Below are 22,961 nucleotides of genomic sequence, written 5' to 3'. Positions count from 1 at the left end.
GAGGGGCCGCACTGACACAGCTCTCCTCGCTCAGGTCTTTGATTTATAATAAGGATTATATAAAAATAACAAGATTTGATAATGTAGGGATGGGATACAAAGGACAGGAGCCAAGTATAGCAGACCTATTGTCTCGTAAGTGCAAATAATGGGAATATAGTTTTCGTCCAAGACTTTTCTGGCAGTGAAAGTGTTAAGCGTCTTCTTCCAAGCCCAGCTGTTGCATGGGATGTTACGGTAACTTACACCAAACATATGGCTGCCTTCCACAACAGAGCAAGGAGGCCAGTGAGGCTTGTGGAGGGGAGTTGGTGAAAGGGACTGGCTCTCTACTTGTTGCAAGGATTTATCACTGTTTAGCTTGCTGTGCTCCCTGCCTCTCCCTGCCTCTCAGCAATCTGCTCTGTTCTGTCACAGCACATTGACTCTCACAGACACTTTCCTTACCTGACTCTTTTAACCTTTCATTTCCAGCACTTTTGTAAACTCAGAGCTGCTTTGTGTAACTTAAATGGGTGCATCCCCCAGCTGTGGCTGAGAAGTGGAGACTAAGCTACAGATCTACTGCGGGATTCCTTAAGGAGTTGGATGTATAACATGAAGAATCCTCAGAAACATGTGGGGCGAACAGATCAGATGCTGGGTGCTATGGCGGATATCCTAGGGTCCCTTGTACTTCCAAGTCATCAATGGGTATGTGCTATATAATCTATGTGCTATATAAAGTGACGTAATATTAACAATAGAACATAACGTTTTCAGAATAATGTCTGGCAAAATCTAGTGAGAAATACACAGATTGTTTATATGACCTGATTTAAGTGTTATGTTCGGATAGTAGATTGGGATCTCTAGTGTTCATAGCTTTAGTGATTACAAGTACATTCATGGAGTATATAATGGCTTGTGAAGTTAAAGTTTTATCCCAGCTGACCACAGTTTTTAAATGTTTATTTAATAAATATGAAGGTTATTACCTAACCATTGAAGTAGATTAGCATTTCATTTTCTCATAGTCATTGTTTTTGGGGGAATTTACAAAGTATTGCACTACTAACATATATGCTATTGTGTTGCACCAGATAAAAGAATTAAAAGTGCCATTCAGTGACTACTCAAAATGACATGCAAGAAGCGTAAGAAACATAAAAACAACACAAAAATAAATATTTAGCACACAGTTTTATATCTGTTCAGTTATAATAATGGGATCATACATATACATATATATATATATCCCATAACAAATATAAAGGAAGGGGCCATTTAGGCAAATTGTTCTAATATTAACTAAAACCACAGTAGCACAGTGTACTAAGGCTTCATGGGAGGAATGCTGTAAATAAGGCAAACTTTTACTGCTTATAGGAATATTTGACACTAGAAATTGTCCTACTGCAGCAGTGACAGTAGATATGTTATTTCAGGCCATTAGTTATAACATGTCATAAAGGTTAATAAAATCAATTGCGGCACTTGAGTTCACTATTAGGTATACCCCCTGCCTATACAAATACCGCTATACTGTATAATTAAGCTTTGTTCATAATGTACATAAGTTGTTTGCACATTACATAGTATACAAGCTCCATATACTCTTATGCAACAAAACTCTTGCTGTTCTTTGTTTGTTCCCTATCTTTCAATCTTAAAAACCTTCTATATAATGACTACGGAAGGGGGAGGTGGGGGCTTTCCAAATCAGAAACACTTGGGTAAAACTTTTCTTGTACATTAGGCTTTGTGCTGTCACCTCCGATTTATTTCTAATTTCTATAGTTTTTAACAGAAACATTTAGAGGAAGGAAAGTTTATTTGGAACTATATTTCTCTAAGTATCTTTGCATTAGGATATAAGGCAGTAATATATAAGGTATAATCAATAACATAATGGTAATACACATGGTAATATTCATTGCTTCTACTCACTGAAAGAGTCAAAAGACATACTGTGGCTAGTTGCATCACCCAAAAGTTTATTTATTTTTTTAACTAAGTAGTTGGCTGTCTTCAAAGCTGAGACAGAACAGAGAACTAGATCAGAGGGAGGGGAAACAGAGATCCAGATAAGGGATTGGGACACTTGAAAATTAACCTCTTGACTGCTGTGTAAAAGTCTATTTGTTGTTTTTACATGGATGTGATGATTGCATAAATGTACTATTAATGAAAGAAACAAAGAGGTCTAACACAAATATATGTCAAGGGAAAACAGGACTTGATGGGTGATTTGTGTACATGCCTGTAAGTAATGGCAGATACATTGACAGCTTAATGGTTAGGAGGAGAAGGTCTTCTGGAAGAGGTGGGGGTGGGCAGCTTTTTGTGGCATCTGAGATAAAACTCAATGCTTAATGTGTTTACATTCCCATCTTTGGACCAATGAGGGTATTTGTGGCCTCAGGATATAGATCACTAGCCATCAACCCTAAGATGTTTTTCCAGGAGACATGTTCAAGTACTTATTCCCATAGGAATCTTTACCAAGGTGTGTTCTTCTCATGAACTTTCCCACCCAGGACCTGAGGGCAAAATGTTCTCTTAGGGAATAACAAGCCTTGCTATATTGGTGTAATGAGATATGCCTACAAATACATGGTGGTGAAGAATTCTCTGCATGGATCGTTTCCAAGAGGGATTCTTACAGAATGTTCTTTTAAGGAAAAATATTATCTTAAGAGGAACTTCTATGTAGAGGAAGGTGCCTGAGCTGACTCTATGTAGAGGAAGGTGCCTGAGCTGACTAATTGGTGTGCTTAGGGATCTGAGCTAATAAATGTTCTTACTCATATAAGATATTACTTATATTACTCATATAAGATATGACCTGAAAATAAGCTCTTATACTTCTGGGTATCTTAAAATATCTACATCTTTCTTACCAATCAGTACCATGTACTATACCAAACCCCAGAACATCTGCAGATTGGTGCCTCATCCTTTTAGAGAAAACTCTGGTTTAGCTAATATAAGATTGACTTCCATTAAGGTGTTTTCTAGCCTGGAGTGAAAGGGAAAGCTTTCGGAGGCCTTTATGATATGATTATGATAGACCATATTATTATGCATTTTTTGTGTGGCACCCTGCACTGTTCTAAGCGTGTGTGATGCAAAATTGACAAACCATGTAAAGTGATGTGGAATCAGTTGGCGCTATACAATTATTACACTACACTGTCCCCATATGCTTCAGTCCCCGATATGTCCTTTTTGAAGCAATATGGTACAGTGACACTGTCTGCACTGAAGGTCCCCTTCTCTCTGTTCTGTGCAGCACACCTTGCAACTGTGTGTGCACCTTAATGACGCACACAAATTTAAAAGCCACACTCACCTTTGCAGCACCCATACAATCTAACAGTTTAAGCCCAACCTCATCCTTTGCTGACAAAAGGTATTTTAGCTCAAAATGTCATATGCACATAATAAATGGGGTGAATAGCCTAGGTATGGCCACAGGATCTGAATAAGGAACCATAATAGCAAAGTGAAAATATGCTACATGTCTATATACCATTTTATGAAAATGTTAAAAAAAAAGTCATAATCTTTGTAAATCCAAAATGATTACTTTCTTTTACGGGCCATTGTTCGCATGGAGACCTGAATTACAGCCTCACACGATGGAGGTTTTCCCATGCCTGTCTAACATGGATATATTTGGTTCAGCATAAACACAAGGCTGATGGCTGTCACAGCTGCCATAACAAGTGAACATGACTGGAAATGACATGAAAGATGGGCAGTAACTCACTCGTAAGTAGAAAGATCCCTACAGGCCAAATAAATGTGACAGTCTATTTCCTTCACTAATAAGGGAATGGATCTGTCACATAAGAGCATGATGGCGATAAATCTTATTATCAGGCTTTAGGGATAAAGCTCTGACACATTCTGCAGCAGGGCAAAAATTCATGCACTAAAAAATCCAATGGACATAAAAGGCGACAAACAGACTTAGGCTGGGTTCACACTATGTATATTTCAGTCAGTATTGTGGTCCTCATATTGCAACCAAAACCAGGAGTGGATTAAAAACACAGAAAGGATCTGTTCACACAATGTTGAAATTGAGTGGATGGCCGCCATATAACAGTAAATAACAGCCATTATTTCAATATAACAGCCGTTTTAAAATAACAGCAAATATTTGCCATTAAATGGCGGCCATCCACTCAATTTCAACATTGTGTGAACAGAGCCTTTCTGTGTTTTTAATCCACTCCGGGTTTTGGTTGCAATATGAGGACCACAATACTGACTGAAATATACGTAGTGTGAACCCAGCCTTATAAATGTGAGAGATTTCTGCTTTTAGATTGCTTGTGTTGCACATGAAAATGCAATGTGGGCGAAGAACAGGGTCCTTTCTGTCACCTGTCTGTATGCAAAAGTGATTCTGCAACCCTGTCTACTGCCAATACATTGATATTTTCTTCCAAACCCATTGTAGTAAATAGCTGGAAAAGGCCAAGTCATGTACTAGAACATAATTTTTATTATGTCATTATGTCACAGTAAAAAACCCATTGTCCTTCTACCTATATGGAGTATACACCCTGAAAAGAGCAACTTCAATCTATCAGAGCCATAGAAAATGAGTCAATACTATTAATACCAAACACACAGCCACTGCATAAAGCTGGTCGTACACGTATGCCATACACAGTTTTGTTCAGCCAATAGCTATCCCTCTCAATCCTTTCTCAGTGTATGTTCACACTGAGCAAATGGGGCGGAAATCTGCCTGCTTCAGTGTCAGACCGCATCTCTATGGGAGGGCTCGAGCTCCTTTGCTCTCCGCTCAAAGCATTGACAGCATTGACAGCATTGACAGCATTGACAGATAAAGATTCAGCTTGACTGAGTTTGAAGATCCCAATTCACTGTAGACTTGCGTCGACTGAACCGTCTGTGTTTTGTTGGAGTGACATGTGACTTATTAAGAAATTGTTCTATATAGCTGTTAAAATTCATTGCTTTCTATGGTTTATATAAGTTGTTTAGTTTACATTGTTATTCCAGTTATAGCTGAGCGAAATTTTTGTGATCTACCCCCCTTATAAGGTATTACTTACATAGCACCAACAGGCTGGGTAACTTGATACAAGCCTGAAGCCTCTCACCCATAGCCTCCATGTACCACACTGTCATGCTCTACCTCTGTATTTACTGCCAAAGAACATCAGCTTGATATGACTCTGTTCAAGCATCTCTGTCCTACCCCACACTGACGAGGGGCAAAAACCCCGAAACGGCTGTCTGTGGGTGGAAGCCTGCCTTTGCAAGCCCTTGTCATGATCGCAATACTCGCACCTTGAGTTAGACATTGACAAAAGGGGCCACCCTGTTGTTTCCCTGTCTATGTTCCAATACTCGCAACCGAGTGGGACTTAAGGGGTTATTTATCAGGGTGGTGTGGTGCTCTCCCCATCATGGAGGCACCCCGTTGGCAACAGGCTAGAGATATCTGGCTATCCCGTGTTTTGAGACTCGTAACTGAGGCTCCACGGACTCTTGTTTTGCATATTTAAATTTTTGGGGGCATCAGTGGAGACTCTTGATTGAGTACTTCATTGGAATTTTTTTCGCTATTCTCCTTGAGTTCAGTGATTACTGTGTTTTGTTGGTTGATTTTTCATTGCCCCAACTAGCCAGAATCCTACCCCACACTGACGAGGGGCAAAAACCCCGAAACGGCTGTCTGTGGGTGGAAGCCTGCCTTTGCAAGCCCTTGTCATGATCGCAATACTCGCACCTTGAGTTAGACATTGACAAAAGGGGCCACCCAGTTGTTTCCCTGTCTATGTTCCAATACTCGCAACCGAGTGGGACTTAAGGGGTTATTTATCAGGGTGGTGTGGTGCTCTCCCCATCATGGAGGCACCCCGTTGGCAACAGGCTAGAGATATCTGGCTATCCCGTGTTTTGAGACTCGTAACTGAGGCTCCACGGACTCTTGTTTTGCATACTTGACACTTAGGAGAAAGTGCCCAAATACTTTATTCTAAAGGTGTATTGGGGCCTGCCTGACCCTTTTGCTCTGGAAGCGATAAGTTGTTGCCAGAGAAGTATGGCTGTGGGTTGCCCCTCCACACAGAGGACATAAGAACATTCAGCCATGAGATAGCTGTTTATAGTTTACCTTCAGTTATTGAAGGTGTATAGGCACCTTCATAGAAAACCTTCTGTCATGCCACTGGGACTATAAGATTAATATAATAGGTGGCACCAGAGAAGACAAATAATAAAGATTTGAAAACGCTTTTCCAGTTATACCTCAATAACCCACAGCACAACACCATCCCTATGACAGTGATAACCATGGCAGCCTGCTAACAGTATGTCATTATATGGCCACTGTTATTCTAGTGGGACACATGTTAGCTACATCATTATTTTGGCCCTTAACTCTCTCCCGCCGCTGGGCAGTAAATTAACGTCGCTGCAGCCTATCCCAGATGCTGCGGCAATAATCTACGCCACAGGATGACATAGGCGGGTCCGGGCCATCAGTGATAGCCGGAGACCCGCTGCAACTCTCAGCACCGGAGCCACAATGAAAGTTTACCCTATAGATACCGCAGCATCTATAGGGCTCCTGACAGAGAATTCTCCCTCTACAGAGGAAGAATTCTCTGTCCGGTGTCCATCGGGGTTCTGCGAAATGATTGCAGAGCCCCAATGGAAGCCATGGGAAATTTCGGCCATACATTTTACCCCTTTTTGTTTAAAGGGGTGTTCTGGGCAAAATAGACACAGGATAGCTCATCAGTCATTAATCAGAAGGGTGCTACCACCCAACACCCACTCCGACCAGCTGTTTGGGGCCTGAACCACACAATGAATTGTGGTGTATCTGTGGCAAACCGTAACTGCAGCTAACTGAAGCTCAGCTCCTATTCACTTAAATGGAAGCTGAGCTGCTGGTATACATCGCTACCCCTGCACAGCGAACAGAGACAAACTCAGTTCATTGCATAGTGTGGGCCTGGAACAGCTGATCAGTGTGGGTGTCAGGTGTTAGTACCCCATCGATCAGTCTGTTTTGCCCAGAAACCCCCTTTAATAGAGTTCAATGGTGAAAAAGACATTTTGGGGAGGTTTTCTGTAAAAGTGTCTTTTTTTTTCTTTTTTTAAAACTACATTTATTTTGTTAAGGTAGTTAAGCTAATTGGTAGATTTATTTTGCCTTTTGAAGGACCTGTGTGGTTTTTTTTGTTTTGTTTTTTAAAGTCAGCTATATGAAATGAAGCAAGCTTCAAGCATCTGCAGACAGTTAAAGTGGGAAGAGAAGCAGTAATGAAGGAAATACTGGAAAAGTGCAGGAGAAAGTAATGACAGGGAGGACGTCATTACAAAAATTAGTCACTTGGTTCTTGGGAATTATCTTGAAAATAATTCAGTTCTTTCCCATGTGACTCATGTGAGGTAAAAACTCTAATTACATGTATGTTTTCATCTCTTGTGTATATGATTTGTTTGGGAAATACATTGCCGGTGGGGCTGTTGTGAAAGGCCGGCATTTCATCACCCATTTCCCTGTTTACCCTGAGTCTCCAGGAGTTTTACAGTCATTGCACTGGTAATTATCACTAATCTGCTGAAACAGAAACCGCACATCAAGCAGAAGAAACATCGTATTTATCCTTTCTCATCCAGTACATTCTCTATTTGTTGGGCTCGGAATATAAATGGTATACATCCCGTTTCCAGCAGAAAAATAGTTAGATGCTCCGGTTGATGAAAGCCAGATTTCAGCTTCCATTGTTCTATGATTCGTTTTCAAAAGAGGAGGAGAGGAATGTAACAAGATGAATAACCCCTTTAAATGTGCTAGATACAAAGGAAATTCCAAAGTATTTAGGATGACTCTTTTGGAAATGTGGTATTGTGAAATAAGCTATTTCGGAGAATCTGTGTTTTTCAGTTCTGATTCTTACACAATCACAGTTTTAAAAGAGTTATCATCTGGGCCCATCTTTGCTGGTGATATGCTATAGAGCTGGTGTGTCCCAGATTACTGTACTCCATGACAAACGCTATCTTGTACATACAGTATGAGGCTATGTTCACACATAGTATTTCCGTCAGTCTTTTGGTCACTCTCTTTTAACCAAAACCAGGAGTGGAACTGACAGGGCAAAATTATCTACGCCTGGTTTTGGTTGAAAAAAGACTGATGGAAATACTACGTGTGAGCATAGCCCTTGACTGGATGCACACACAGTATTTTCCATTGCTGCTTACCATCAGAAAAGATTGTACAATATGTTATATTGTAAAAGCATATATAAACCTTAGTTTAGAATCACACAAGCAGTTTTAGGCCACGCTCACACTACATATATTTTCAATAAATAAGGTCGTTGTTGCAGATTGCAACAACTGCTGCTGTTTATTGATCGTGTGGCTTTACCTTAGATTCTATAGAACAATGGCTGTAGTGTATACACACTGTATACACTACGGCCATTGTTCTATGCGGCCACACAAAAAACTGACATGTCTATTTTGTGCGGCCGCTATTCAGTGAACAGCGGCCGCACAAGATAGCTTGTTTTCACAATGTAAAGTATGGCTCCCGGACGTAGTTTACATTGTTCTCTCTGGCTCATTGGAGTGCAGGCACACCTGAATGTAAATGTTATAAAGTGATGTCCTCCCGGCCAATACTGCAAACACCGCCCGTGTCAAACATTGGCCGATGTTCATACTAAATGTGAACCTGACCATAGTGTGTTCACACAACTTTTTTTGAGGTAAAAATACAAGGCTATAAACTGTAGAAACAAAATCTGTATGGTTATGTTCCCACTATTTGTTAATAGTGGGAAAAGGTGGCCGTCTGTAAGCATTGATGGCTGCAAAAAATTATCATGATCATTATTAGCAGTTGTCATTAGCAATAGATGGCCGCCTTTCCCCGATATAGGATGGTATGTTCCTGAAGTTGGAACATAGCCTATGAGTGTGATTCTATGTTTTTGGCAGGGCCGCAACCAGATGTGCTACATGCAGATCTGCAGCAGATGTCACCGTTTACATTGCAGTGAATATCCACAAAAATCTCACCAGATCACACCATTATTATCCATGGCCAAATGGTTTGTGGTCTGTACAGTGCCATACCAAGTGTGGCCATGTTCACATGGCGTAAGACACTGGCCGTTTTGCAACCCGGCCGGGTCACAGAACGGCCGGTGTCATAAAAGATCATCCCGGGCAGTACTGCAGCACCGGCCGGATGATCTTTCTGATGAATTGGGATGCGGGCGCATTCGTGTGTGCCCGCATCCCAATTCGCCGCTGCAGACAATGAAGCGTGCAGCCAGAGCTGCATGCTCCATTGTGTGAACTGACAGGTTCTCTGCCACCGTTGTTCAATGAATAGCGGACACAGAAAACTGACATGTCAGATTTTTGCGGCGCCGCTAGTGATTCCGGACGGAGTGTATACTATGTGTATACACTCATGCTGGGATTCCCTCAGTCTGCAGCACAGTGTAAGTTCAGTATTAAGCATGGCAAATCGGCAACAACAGCCATGATTAATACTGAACTGTGTGAACATAGCCTAATACAGTGTCTTAAAGCAAAAGTTGGTATTTTTTGTGATCTCTCCTAAAAAAACTGTAATAGGTGATCAAAAAGACATATCTACCCTACAATGATCCCTATAAAAACAATAACAATCCTTGGAATAAAAAAAAAAAAAGCTAACTCTCACACAGATCCATCGACCAAAGAATAAAAAAAAGTTATGGAATTTTCAAATTAAAAAAGTCGCTTTTTAAAAAAACAAAAAAAACAAACACACTTTAAAAAACAAAGAAACACAAAATTACATAATAATACTGACTCATAAAGTTATTTAGACTATGTTCCCACAGTGGGAAAATAATGGCCATCTTTTTGGAAGGCCGCAAATATGAAATGAACATTATTTGTGTCCGTCATTATCAAAAGACGTCCGCCCCCAAAAAACAGCCGTAATTTCAATAGTGTGTGAACTTAGCTGTAAATGAATGATAAACTATGTAAGTCTGTACAAATAACGCCCGTTCCGCCATGAACAGACGTTGTTTAAAGCTAATGCTAATTTATTCCAGCCACTGGCAGCGTTAAACAACCGTGATTCACGAAGGAATGGATGTTGTTTGTACAGCATGTGAACGTAGCCCCCAAAAGATGAAATGCCCCCAAAATTGGCAGAATTTTGTTATTTTTTTCATTCAACTCTACAAATATTTTTTAGAAGTTTCTCAGTATATTAAATAGTAATCACTTTATCCCACAAATGGTTTTCCCTCATATGGTTATATTGACAGAAAAATAACTAATAAGTAGTAACTTTTGGAAGGTGAGGATGAAAAAGGGAAACACCATTACCCAGTTGGATTATGAATTTGAGGCTATGTTTCTTTCTGAACAACTACACTATGGATAGGCAACATTTTTACAGGCAAATTGAAAAACCATGAATAAATGTTGTGATATGTGAAATGTGATATGTGCACACAAGAAACCTTAAAGGGGTACTCCAGAACAGGGGGTATTTTGGAGGATCGCCGGAGAGAGGGTGGAAATTGAAGCCGGAGGTCACTTACCTCCCCCGTTCCAGCGCCAGTACCCGGATCGCGCTGCCCGATACTCCCGTCCCACGGCAGCTTCCTGGTCAGAGCTGCCGCATGAGACGTGATGTCTCAAGGCAGCTCTGCCATTCAGCGCCCAAGGCTGGACTCCGGAGTCCCGAGGCGGGACTCCGCTATGGCCGCTGATTGGCAGAGCTGCCTTGAGACATCACATCTCATGCGGCAGCTCTGACCAGGAAGCGACCACGGGACGAAAGTACCGGGCGGCTCGAACTGGGCACCGGAGCTGGAACGGGGGAGGTAAGTGACCTCCTGCTTCAATTTCCACCCCCTCCCCGGTGATCCTCCAAAATACCCCCCGGCCCGGTGTACCCCTTTAACTGTGCACAGAATTATGGCAATTACAATGGAGATAATCTGTAAACCATATTCTCCCCTAAAAACACTGGAACATACATCGAAAAAAATAAAATTGACTAATACCAATTGTTTTTACATTAGGAATATAGGTATAGGCTATGTCCCCACACAGTATATTTGCTCAGTATTTTTGGTCAGTATTTTGCAACCAAAATCAGGAGTGGACTGAAAACACAGAAAGGCTGTGTTCACACACTGTTGAAATTTCATGAGTGGCCGCCATTTATTGGCTGTTTTGAAATAACGGACGTTATTAAATGGCGATCATCCATTTTATTTCAACAGTGTGTGAACATAGCCTTTCTGTGTTTTCAATCCACTCCTGGTTTTGGTTGCCAAAAATACTGAGCAAAAATACTGAGCGGGAATATCACCTTATTATGTATTTCGGAGTAATGTGGTTTTGATATCTATGTTGAGTTATGTTTTTCTACTATTTTTGTTGAAATGTAGATAGATTTAATTTGGTTCATATAGAACTACCAGTTGTGTTATACTTTTACCTATGTGAAGTTTTTATTTATAATGAACCATGTGGTTATACTGTTTACATTGAGACATGCAGTTCTTCTATGTCTATTATCTTGTTATGCTTCAACCCAGCATATGTAAAGTATAGTGTTACTATTTATGATGATTCGGGTCGTTAGTATTCATGGCTCTACTATTTAACTTGGTACATGTAGTCCTATATGTTTCGACACAAGTAGTTTTATTTATTTTGAGACATGTAATTCCACTATTAATCTTGGGACATTCAGTTCTACTATTTATTTTAAGACATTTAGTTCTGTTTATGTTGGAACATGTAGTTCTACTATTTGTGTTAGGACCTGTAGCCTTACGATGAATGTTAGAATATGTAGTTGTAGTACTAATGTTGGGACATGTTTATGTATAGGTTATATTGCACTGCTATTCTTCCTAGCATATGTTGTTTGTAAGAGGTGGTTGAGCGCTACCCCTAGAGAATGATTGTAGACTGTAGCAAACGATAATAGTCATATTTCTTTACAAGAAGGCACAGAGCGTTTGACAGTCGGATACACAGCAGCAGAATAAAATAGTTAGATTTCATTGGGAGTGTCACTGGCACTAGACAACTCTGGGTGACTGCCATCTCTGTTTTTTTTTCTAATAGCCTAATAAATTTTGGTGCCATATACCATAGGACACCCATAAGAAGTCTTGTGAAGGGGCCACAGCTGTTTTGGTGGCTAGACGAGGAATTAACTTCTAATATGTTGCTGCCCAGACACAGAACATGACAAACAGTCTATTGTTGCCTCTCCATGCTCCCCTGGGGTCCTCTTATGTCATCTTCAGTAGCTGCCTCCACTTCTGGAACAGACCCCTCTGGCAGTGACAGCCTGCTCAGCCAATCACTGGCCGTGGCACTGTCTCGTTTAAGTTAGTCATTGGCTGAGCAGATTGTCATTGCCAAATGAGTCTATTCCAGAAGTGGAGGCAGGATCGTTCAAATGGTAGACAATACTTAGATGGTGCCAATGGAGTGGCAGCCTGTTACAGCAGCTCCTGCTCACCTTGAGCTTTTTATTTTTTTTCTGTCTTTTTTTGTCTTATTACTCTACTTAAGGGGCATTACACTATGAATAACCATATTAGGACTTGGACCTTTGGAGTACCTTTTATTATGTTGGGTGATCCTGTATGGAGCCAGGGATCTATTGTCTACACCAGGGAGCAGCTGCTACAGCTTAGGAACACGGCAGGGGTGCATGCTACTAGACCAGACATCTCCCAGGAAATAAGAAAGAAAAAGAGAATAGATTGTAGAGCTGGAACCCTTCTGAGAGATGTTATAGACCTGTTCCCCCCTCCATCATTATGGGCAATCTGAGATCTCTTGCAAATAAGATGTATGAACTGGTGGCACTGACCAGGCATCATCGGAAGTTTCAGAAGTGAAGCATGATGCTGTTTACAAAAACCTGGCTTACTGATGGCACTCTGGACACTCTTGTCTCCTTAAATGGCTTCAAACTCCTTTGGGTGGACAGGACAAGGGACTCCTAGGCCCATTGTGAATAAGGAGCTAACTTGCTGTAAGGACATTGAACTATTAGCTGTGAGCATGAGACCATTCTATTTACCCAAGGAACTATCACATGTCATTGTGATAGCTACATATGTTCCACCCTCTGCGAAAGCTAAAGCTGCCTGTGAGATCCTATAAGCCATGGTGAGCTAGTTGCAGATGTTGCATCCCCAGGCCCTTCTTCTTATCTCTGGAGATTTCAACCATGTTTCTCCCATCATCTACACTGTCCAGTTTCACACAGTGTGTAACCTGCCACACTAGAGACAAAACATTGGACTTGTTCTTTGCCAATGGAAGAGAGGCATATAACTCATCAGCCCTACCGGCCCGGGAAGATTGGATCACAACCTGGTGCACCTTCGACCTATGAACAAGCCACTTGTATGTAGAGAACCAGCTGTCACCCGGACAGTGAGGATATTGTCTGAAGAGAGTGAAGAGGCTCTGAGGGATTATGAGAGAAAGATGGAAGAGCAAATGAAACACAAAACATTAGTGAGGTCTGGAAAACTCTTAAGTCAATATCTGGACAGAGACAGCCTGTCTCCCAGGTAGAAGGAGATACATAGTGGCTTTATGAGCTCAATCTATTCTTCGTTAGGTTTGATCACACACTAGCTCCTCTCTCCCCAGCAAGTCATTCAGTGCCCTCTCCGACACTGACCTCACCTCCTGCTGGGTGCTCTCATCTCCAGATCAATTAATCTAGCAATCAGTCATCTGGTTACAGGCTGATCTTCACAAGTGCCCAAGTAAGGGCCCTATTACACCAACAGATTTCCAGCCAATTTATCTGACAGATTTTTTAAGCCAAAGCCAGGAAAGGATTTGAAAAGAGAAGAGCTCCCAGTCTTTCCGTTATGACCCTTTCTCTGTTTAGAGTCTGTTTCTGGTTTTGGCTTCAAAAATCTGTCTAAGTTGGTCAGATATCTGTTAGTGTATTGAGCCCTAAGAAAGGAACTCAATGTTGGGAAGGCTGCAAGGCCAAATGGCATAAGTGCCAGGTTACTTAAGATATGTGGGGACCAGCTGTGTGGTATTACATATATGTTCAATATAAGCTTAAATGGTACCACAACTGTGGAAATCATTTTGTGTGGCACCAGTTCCAAAGACACTTCATCCAATGGACCTGAATGGCTATAGACCTGTAGCATTGGCAACCCATATGATGAAGATCTTGGAGAGATTGGTTGTCAAACATCTACGCTGTCTAGTAAGCTTGGCTATGGCCCCTTTTCAGTTTGCTTATTGGCTGGGCATTGGGGTGGATGTCATCATCCACCTTCTACACAGAGATCTTTCTCACCTGGAGATACCAGAGAACACTGTAAGAATAATGTTCTTCGATTTCTCCAGTGCTTTTAACAACATACAGCCACTGGCCCATGTTGGAGTGGACCTCCATCTCTCTAACTGGATCCTAGATTAACTCACCAATCGACCTCAGTATGTGAGAGCCCGGGACTGTGTATCAGACAATGTGATCTGTAATATGGGGGCACCACAGGGTACAGTTCTTGTGCCTTTCCTCTTCACACTGTACACTGTAGACTTTAGGTGCAACTCATCTACCTGCTACCTCCAGAAGTATTCTGATGACTCTGCAATAGTAGGACTCATCACAGATGAAGATGACATGGAATACAGAGGAATGAACAGGGATTTTGTGGATTGGTGCCAGTGGAACCACATTAGGATGAATGCTGAAAAGACCAAAGAAATGGGAAGACCAAGGTAGTGTATTTCTGCAAGCCCAAAACCATTGGAGATCCAGAGGACGAAAAATTAAGACAGTCAACACCTATGAGTATCTGGGTGTGCTCTTCAATGATAAGCTGGACTGAGCTGATCACATGGACGCACTGTACAGAAAGGGCTAAAGCAGGCTCTACCTATTAGAAGGTTGAGAGCCTTTGCAGTCCAGGGGGCACTTCTTAGGGCCTTTTTCAACTCTATAGTGACATCTGTCATCTTCTTTGGAGTGGCCTACTAGGGTAGTATCATATCAACCAGGTGTATAGCGATGGGGGATAGCGCTCATCCAATATAAAATACACTAAACACAATGGTAGTCAAACTCACCCGGTGTATGTGGGTATGGGATAATTCCCTACCCACTCCACTTATATCCAGAGTCGTGGCAATAGAGATGTCACTCTCCGTCCCAATGGGATCATTCAAACATGGAGGGCACTCAGTCAAATACCCGGGGTGAAACCACACCGGTGGAGTAACAGAGTAAAACACAAAAAAGAAACGATAGCGCTCAGAGATAGACACTCGTCAATGTATAGTGTGGTGAAAAACTTTCCAAAAGCGATATAATCCACTTACTTCACTGTGGGGGATAAAGTAATCCATTATAATCTTGGAGATCGCTGTTATCCAGAAAAAAGGCCGGTCCCCTCAAAAAAAAAACAAAGCAACAGGTGACCGTGAGCAAAGAGTATAGCGATGGGGGATAGCGCTCATCCAATATAAAATACACTTAACACAATGATAGTCAAACTCACCCGGTGTATGTGGGTATGGGATAATTCCCTACCCACTCCACCTATATCCAGAGTCGTGGCAATAGAGATATCACTCTCCGTCCCAATGGGATCATCCAAACATGGAGGGCGCTCAGTCAAATACCCGGGGTGGAACCAGACCGGTGGAGTAACGGAGTAAAACACAAAAAAGAAACAATAGCGCTCAGAGATAGACACTCCACTTACTTCACTGTGGGGGAAATAGGGAAACAGGGATAGGAATAGACTCAACATGCTGATTGGAAGGGCCTGCTCTGTCCTGGAGAGCCCCCTGAACCCAGTGCAGGTGGTGGGAGACACCTGTCCTTGGTGAGCTCCATGCTGGAGAATAACTCCCATCCCATGCATTAGACAATGATCGCACTGGGCAGTACTGTCAGTGACCGACGACTTCACCCAAAGTGTGAGAAGGAACACTATTGAAAGTCTGTCCTCCCCACTGTGTTTAGGCTGTACAATCAACACCGATCTAAGCGGAGATCATTCCATAAAGAGAACTGAAATATTTTTTTAAGCTTCTGATATCGTTTTTACCTTTGTATCTTTTTACCTTTTTCTTTGTAACTACTGTCAGTGTAATGCCTTTACCTTGGAGCTTTTTGTATTTGTATTGTCTCTGCTATTTCTGTAACACACTGAATTTCTCCATGGTGGGACTATTACAGGATTAGCTTATCTTATAACTTTTCACGCATTGATGTTTACATTACATTGTATGTATCTCACTTTCCTTCCTAAAGTTCGATATACTAATTATTAACTAGTCATGGTGAACTTCTCCAGGATGGAGGTTAACTCCCAAGTTGTTCTTTCATGTGGTAAATTTTAGGAGCTTTGGGATTATTCTCAGGGGCGGATGACTTTGACATGGATAAGGATTTTTACTGTGAAAATAAAAACACAGCCAGCAAGCTGTTGCCTGAGGGTAATGCTGACAGGGCGTTGGTAAAGCTGGTGTAATGGGAGTATCAGAGGCTTGGTCATACACAGAGAATAGAAGCAGCGTCCCAAGCTCCCTCTTCCCTGGCTGCACAAGGGAGTGCCCTGGTATTACATAGAGCTCAGGCTGGGTGGGATGTTGATTTTTATAGAGCATGGAAGGAAATATCTGAGAATTCCAGAACTGTTTAACTGTGTAACCTCTACAGTTACAGCTGCAGTGTGAAGATGAAGTTATACAACAAAGAAACTATTACAAAGAGAGAGATCACCATCACCTCACCTCTCCTCACCTCAGTGGCGGACATATCAATTGTGCAACCTGTTCAGCTGCACAGGGGCCCAGGCCAACAGAGGGGCCCTTCAGGCTTGGAGTCTGAGCCTCAGTCTAGTGGACCCCTCCACTGCCCCAGGCCCTGCCACATAGATGATATGTATTGTCTATCCACCCATGCACCAGGTGCGTGATCAGATGTCCTGCCACCTACAACCCGCCAGCGTCGAGATGTTAGCAGCTGTGGCCTGCCCCACATACCGCATTGGATATGTGAACCATGGCTGGCCACAGCTGCCCTGCCCCAGGACGTCACCTGGTGGTCATACGTTGGCTATTGTGGCATTGGGCATCCTGCTGACCTGGAGGACCACTGGGGGGGTTAGGTGGGGTATTGTGTGTGGGGATGGGGGGCAGCTAGGATGGGTAGTGTGTGGGGGGATGGGGGGCAGCCAGGATAGGTAGTGTGTAGGGATGGGGGGCAGCCAGGAATGTGGTGGCATGGTTTGCTTATGGAGGGCCCAGGCAAATATTTTGCACAGGGGCCCTATGCAGTCTGTGTCCACCCCTGCCTCACCTATCTTTATAGCGACCATAGGGGACTATTACTGTTTAAGCTATTTAAATTCAATCATGTTTCCTGGTCTGTATTTGCTATTATGATACTGTCCTGGCAGAGCATTATCGGTTTCAAGTAGCAGTATCTCAAAGAAGAGACATGCAACTGATAAAGGACTTATATAGATTCTGTCCATGGGCTTTACAAGTGCGATTTGTCCTCACTATCTTCACAGAGTCGCCTGGATATACTGAAAATGGGACAGCTGAGTTTCAATGTTCATAAAGTTATACATTTATGGGCAAAAAAAAATCTATTTTATAAATTCTTTTATACCATGAATGGATGACTATTGGGTAAGTCTACAATAGTGAAGGATTTAGTTATAACTGTAATTAAATGGAGACTTCGGGTATTTTAATTTTTAATATTGTGTGGTGGTGCTATAGAAAATAGTAAACATCCTATTCTTACCTAACCATGCTTCCCTGGGTTCTTCCTGAGGAGCCTTCTGGTCCCCGCTCAACGTTCCCTCCGTCTTGGCATTGACAGCCTGCTCAGCCAATCAGTGACTGAAGCAGGACAACATTTCAGCCAGTGATTGGCTGAGCTGGCTCTCACTGATAGGACCAGTCCATCTCCAAAGTAGCAACGGGTCACCCAAAAACCCCACAGGAGGAGCCAGGGGGAGCGTGGTTAGGTAAGAATAGAATGTCTATTATTTTCTATAGCGAGCAGTGAAATGAATGTTTATGACTAGAGATGAGCGAACCTGGAGCATGCTCGAGTCGATCCAAACCCGAACTTTTGGCATTTGATTAGCGGTGGCTGCTGAACTTGGATAAAGCCCTAAGGCTATGTGGAAAACATGGATATAGCCATTGGCTGTATGCATGTTTTCCAGACAACCTTAGAGCTTTATCCAAGTTCAGCAGCCACCGCTAATCAAATACCGAACGTTCGGGTTCGGATCGACTCGAACCCAAACCCGGTTCGCTCATCTCTATGACATTAATTCTCGGCCATTATTTAGCGAACAGCGTCCATTATTTTTAGTTGTTCACACATTATTTACTTCTGGTCGTCATTCCAATATATTTTAACATAAACTCTATTCTAATTCCATGACAACACCCAAAAACGGTGTTAAAAGTGGCCAACTTAGAACCTGAACCTAAATAATGAACCAACGGACGTTATTGTACAAACTGCTGCAAAAATATGGTGAATGACGGCAAATGTTTTGAGTCTAAAATGGCCATTAAAATATGTTATGTGAACATAGCTGAAAGGTGATATAGTGGACTTATAAGGACAGGCAAACAAGAGCCATAAGGATCACATCACTAATGAATTCTTTGCTGGATGTTGAAAGGGCTCTATTGTTTGACTGTGCTGGATGACAGGAAAACTGTCACAATAACCGAACATAGTAATCACACTGATTTTGCACATAACACAAGGAAATTACTTTTCCAATGTAGTCAACATCACATTTTCATCACACTTTGTTCTAGCTCTGATAAGTGCAAAGAACTGGTATATACTCATGAACAGTACAACTGCATCCACTTTCAGGCGTAATTTGAAAATAGTGTTATTCAGGTTAAGCATCTTTAAAGGGGTTATCCAGCGAGGTTTTTTTTTCTTTCAAATCAATTGGTGTTAGAAAGTTTTACAGATTTGTAATTTAATTCTATTTAAAAATCTCCAGTCCTCCAGTACTTATCAGCTGCTGTATGCCCTGTTATTAGCCTGACCATGATCTCACCGAAAAATACAAACTACAAAATTAGTTGTTGTATTCCCTATTACTTTTGATGCAAAAGATCTTATAAATTCTTTCTTTGTCTTTTGCACACCATGCTGAGTGCATTAGCCGTAATGTGCCCTCGCTAAGTATTCCTGAATATTAATAAGCTGCTGCTTTCCCTTACACCAGTCGCTGACTGACAGTATTCTGGCTATAGGCAGAAAGTTGTCAATCAATGGATGGTAGGTGGGGGCACAGCTGTGCACTAGGCTCAGGGTGCAGAATATAAACAGTGATTTTCTGCTGCATGAAGAGGAGTGATGCATCACTGGAATCAGAGTCTCAGTCACTAGTTTATGCTGTCTTTACATTGGAAGCATAAAGCCAGTGAAGGAATATCTTTATAGTGAAGAATATGCATTTCCATGTAAGTACAGCTTGGACAGCCTTGTCACTCCTTAATACTGCCACTTAATGTATCGTTTAATAGTAAATGTAAATGGGGGGGGGGGGGGGGTCTGTATCAGAAAGTGCTGGATCAGAAATGGGGAGCAGGGCTTGGATAGCCCTGCAGTTCCTGATACAAACAATGGGGGCAGTAGAGAGGCCCTTATCGGTCTTTAATGCTGTCACTCAACATATAATAGTAGATAAAGAATACTGATACTTTAGTAAAGTAATGTAGAAAAATTAAAAACAAAAAAAAGATACTCTCCAGAGTACACTTTAACATACAAAATAAAACAAAGAAACAAAAATAGCCATTGCATAAGAGACCGGTTAGCAATATGTGAGTCACATTCAGCAGCAAATACATATTGTTCTCATCTCCAGTGAGTGAATGCTATCATCTGGGATGCTGATGGATGTCTCCAAGGTTCCTCATAGCCTTTCCCAGTGAATAATACATGACATAAAACATAATGTCTTAAAACAAGATGAGATGTTGTTTATATCATTGTCTTTAAAGAGCTACTTCACCTTGGATCAAAACCACTTCTTGTAAATGTATTTTTTGCAATGTCCTTACTTGATGGATGATGTTCCTTATTTTTAAACAAGCACTTGGCCTGTATAATTGTTGTATTACTCATTAGAATACCTTGCACATTGTTAGTGTACAACTGCTGTGAGAAGCCTGTATGTGCACTGAACTGCCATAATATAAAAACCTGCCTGCCGCTGTGTAGGTGCACCATGTGCCTCTGAAGGTGTCCAGTTATATGTGGCACCCAAAGCACTTATAGTAGATGATATAGTTAGTAAGTTGTCAGGTGCGGCCTCCATGGGTCAGACTTATTTTCCAGCTAATCAGCTTTAGATCTGGCGAATTTGGGACAAATTGCCATTTCTTCCTATGTAATTTTCCTATGCAAAGAGTAATTCAGATGTGTGTTGGGGCCAGGATCTATACTGGTGAGCCATAATGTGGCACTAATCCCCTAGTCTGAATAAAAAATGCTCCTTCCTTTATATACTTTATATACTTTCACATTCATCTTGTCTAGTATGCATTTTGCTCAACATTTTAAAGCATTTCAGTGAAAGTGTCACTGTCATTACAAAAACTTTTGACATGTCATAGAGACATGTCAAAAGTTTTGATTGGTCCGGGTCTGAGTGTTTAGACCCGTACCGATTGGGAGAACGAGCCGAGAGAAGATCCGCTGCAGTGCGTAAACTCTATGCACTTAGTTAAAGAGCCCGACTCTTTTTTCTAACCGTTCTCCCGATTGGTACAGGTTTGGACACTCAGACCCAGGCTGATCAAAACTTTTAATATGCCACTATGAAATGTCAAAAGTTTTGTAATGACAATGACACTTTATTATTTGGGACACATCTGGAGAAGTATGACTGTTTTTCCCAGAATTGTGTATATTCCTTTTATTTAATCTTTTCTCTTTGAAAATATCATTGTGATTTTTTTAACTTCATTCATTGAATCATTCATTGCTATGCCTTTCTCAGACATTCTTTTTCATGGCTTTTTATGTCCTATAGAGAGGCTTATGAAAGAATGGGAATATATATATATATATATATATATATATGTATATATATATATATTATAATATAATCACACTGGTCCAAGAAGGGTAACTTTTCGTGACTTGTGTTTTTGAAAAATGTTATGGAGCTTCTCCCACTGAAGTCAATGAGAGGGACAAACGCACCTTTTTTTTTGACTGTGTGAATGTACCCTTAGGCTATGTTCACACTGCGTACGAATCCATATGCAGTTCTTACGCCACCGTACATGTGCGGCTGAAACTACGGGCGTGGGAAAAATAGACATGCGTACGAACCGCCAACATACGCCCGCAGTACATTTATGCTTCCCTAGCTTGATTCGAAGCGATCTTGTTAGGAACCGGTGACACCAGACACACAGAGACAGTGAGCCCTAAGCTCAGCCCAGCCCACTTCACCTATCTACTTGCCACTATCCGCACTAAGATGGCGGCGAGCTACTGGGCGGCAGTCCCTGCACTGGCTAGGTGGAACACAAATACAAAACAGACAGACAAACACAATGAAGAATAGTCCACAATCCGGGTCACAACAGTCGGGCAGCAAAAGTATAAAATCAGGATCCAAAGGCGTAATCAGAAAACAGGCAATATGATCAGGGGCAGGCAGCAAGCAAGGGAGGTCAGAGATACAAAGCAGTAGTCAGGAGATGCAAAGAAACAGAATCCACAAGCAGGCAGAGACTAAGTCAATAACCAGCAATGATATCCCAGACTGAGGTAGTAATATAGAAGGCCAGGGCTCTGATCCAGAACATCATTGGACCATCCCCTGAACTCCAAGCACTGACACCTGAGAACAAAACAGATCCACTGGCAGGAAGACCTGTCAGTCACAGCAGAAGCAAAACACAGATTAACCCAGACATGGCCAGACAGAACTCAGCAGGTGAAGTCGGGTGTGTCTCTCAAGGTGAGCAAATACCAGTGTTCACACACTACAAAACAAAACACAGAAACAGAATGCAAGAAAATCAGCGCCTTCTCGGCCGAACGGCACGAGCCGAGGGGCGCATAATGCTCGGCAAAGATACAGTCCTGACAGATCTGAGGCAGGTCATTTACTTGGAAATCTTTGCCCAGCCCTGTAAACCACACAGAACCTTTTGGATCGAAAAATCAAGTTCAATTTGGCTGAAATAAGTACTTTGTACGGGACCGTATGGAAATCCACGGCCGTAAGTTTCAACATTTTCGTTCTCAAACAATGGCCTTGTTCATTTTTCATGGCGCCGTATACGATCCGGCTGTAAGCTCATACGTAGTGTGCACTGTGCGGGCGTATATCGTATACTTTCAAGCGAACGCATCAACCTCAAAACTACGTGCGTATATTCGCGGTTCGCACTACGGACGGATTCGTACGCAGTGTGAACATAGCCTTAATGTGAATAAAAAGCCAAGCAAAAAAAAAAAAAATGTTTGTACTGCATTTTATATTTCACTATTGGCTTCTAGCAAACATCTGGCTGTCATCTTTTTGCTGGATAAAAAAGAAACACTGAACAAAATTCCAGGCAAAGGCTGCATTTTACCTAAAAATGTTATGTGTGATGCCAGCCTAACTCAGAAACTACATATAAAGCACAGTAAATAATCAGTAACATTTTCACCTCAAGGCCTTCTGCGTGCTATTTATGAAATATTTTCCAAAATGATATCTGTTTAGATTGGGAGAAACAATCTGCACTTATTTTTCCACCAGTGGGAAGCCAAGTTCATTAATTCCAGGGATTTGGCGCAGTTTTACATTTGTTAAATGGAGCAACAAAGCAACATCGGGTTAATT

At 41.7% G+C, this 22,961-nt stretch overlaps 1 protein-coding gene across 2 annotated transcripts in view; it reads left to right on the top strand.

Moving 5' to 3' along the window:
- The first annotated feature begins 280 nt into the window (after positions 1-280).
- ARHGEF25 (Rho guanine nucleotide exchange factor 25) overlaps positions 281-22,961 on the top strand; it is a 214,573-nt gene continuing 191,892 nt past the window's right edge. For both annotated transcript variants that reach the window (XM_069970347.1, XM_069970346.1), the window contains exon 1: positions 281-693. In XM_069970347.1, the coding sequence (XP_069826448.1) occupies positions 589-693 (105 nt within the window). In that variant the 5' untranslated portion in view covers positions 281-588. The remainder of the gene's footprint in view (positions 694-22,961) is intronic.

Source organism: Dendropsophus ebraccatus, chromosome 5, assembly GCF_027789765.1.
Source record: "Dendropsophus ebraccatus isolate aDenEbr1 chromosome 5, aDenEbr1.pat, whole genome shotgun sequence".
Classification (NCBI taxonomy): Eukaryota; Metazoa; Chordata; class Amphibia; order Anura; family Hylidae; genus Dendropsophus; species Dendropsophus ebraccatus.
The sequence above is the reverse complement of the archived record's forward strand: the minus strand, read 5'-3'. Positions and strand labels throughout refer to the sequence as shown.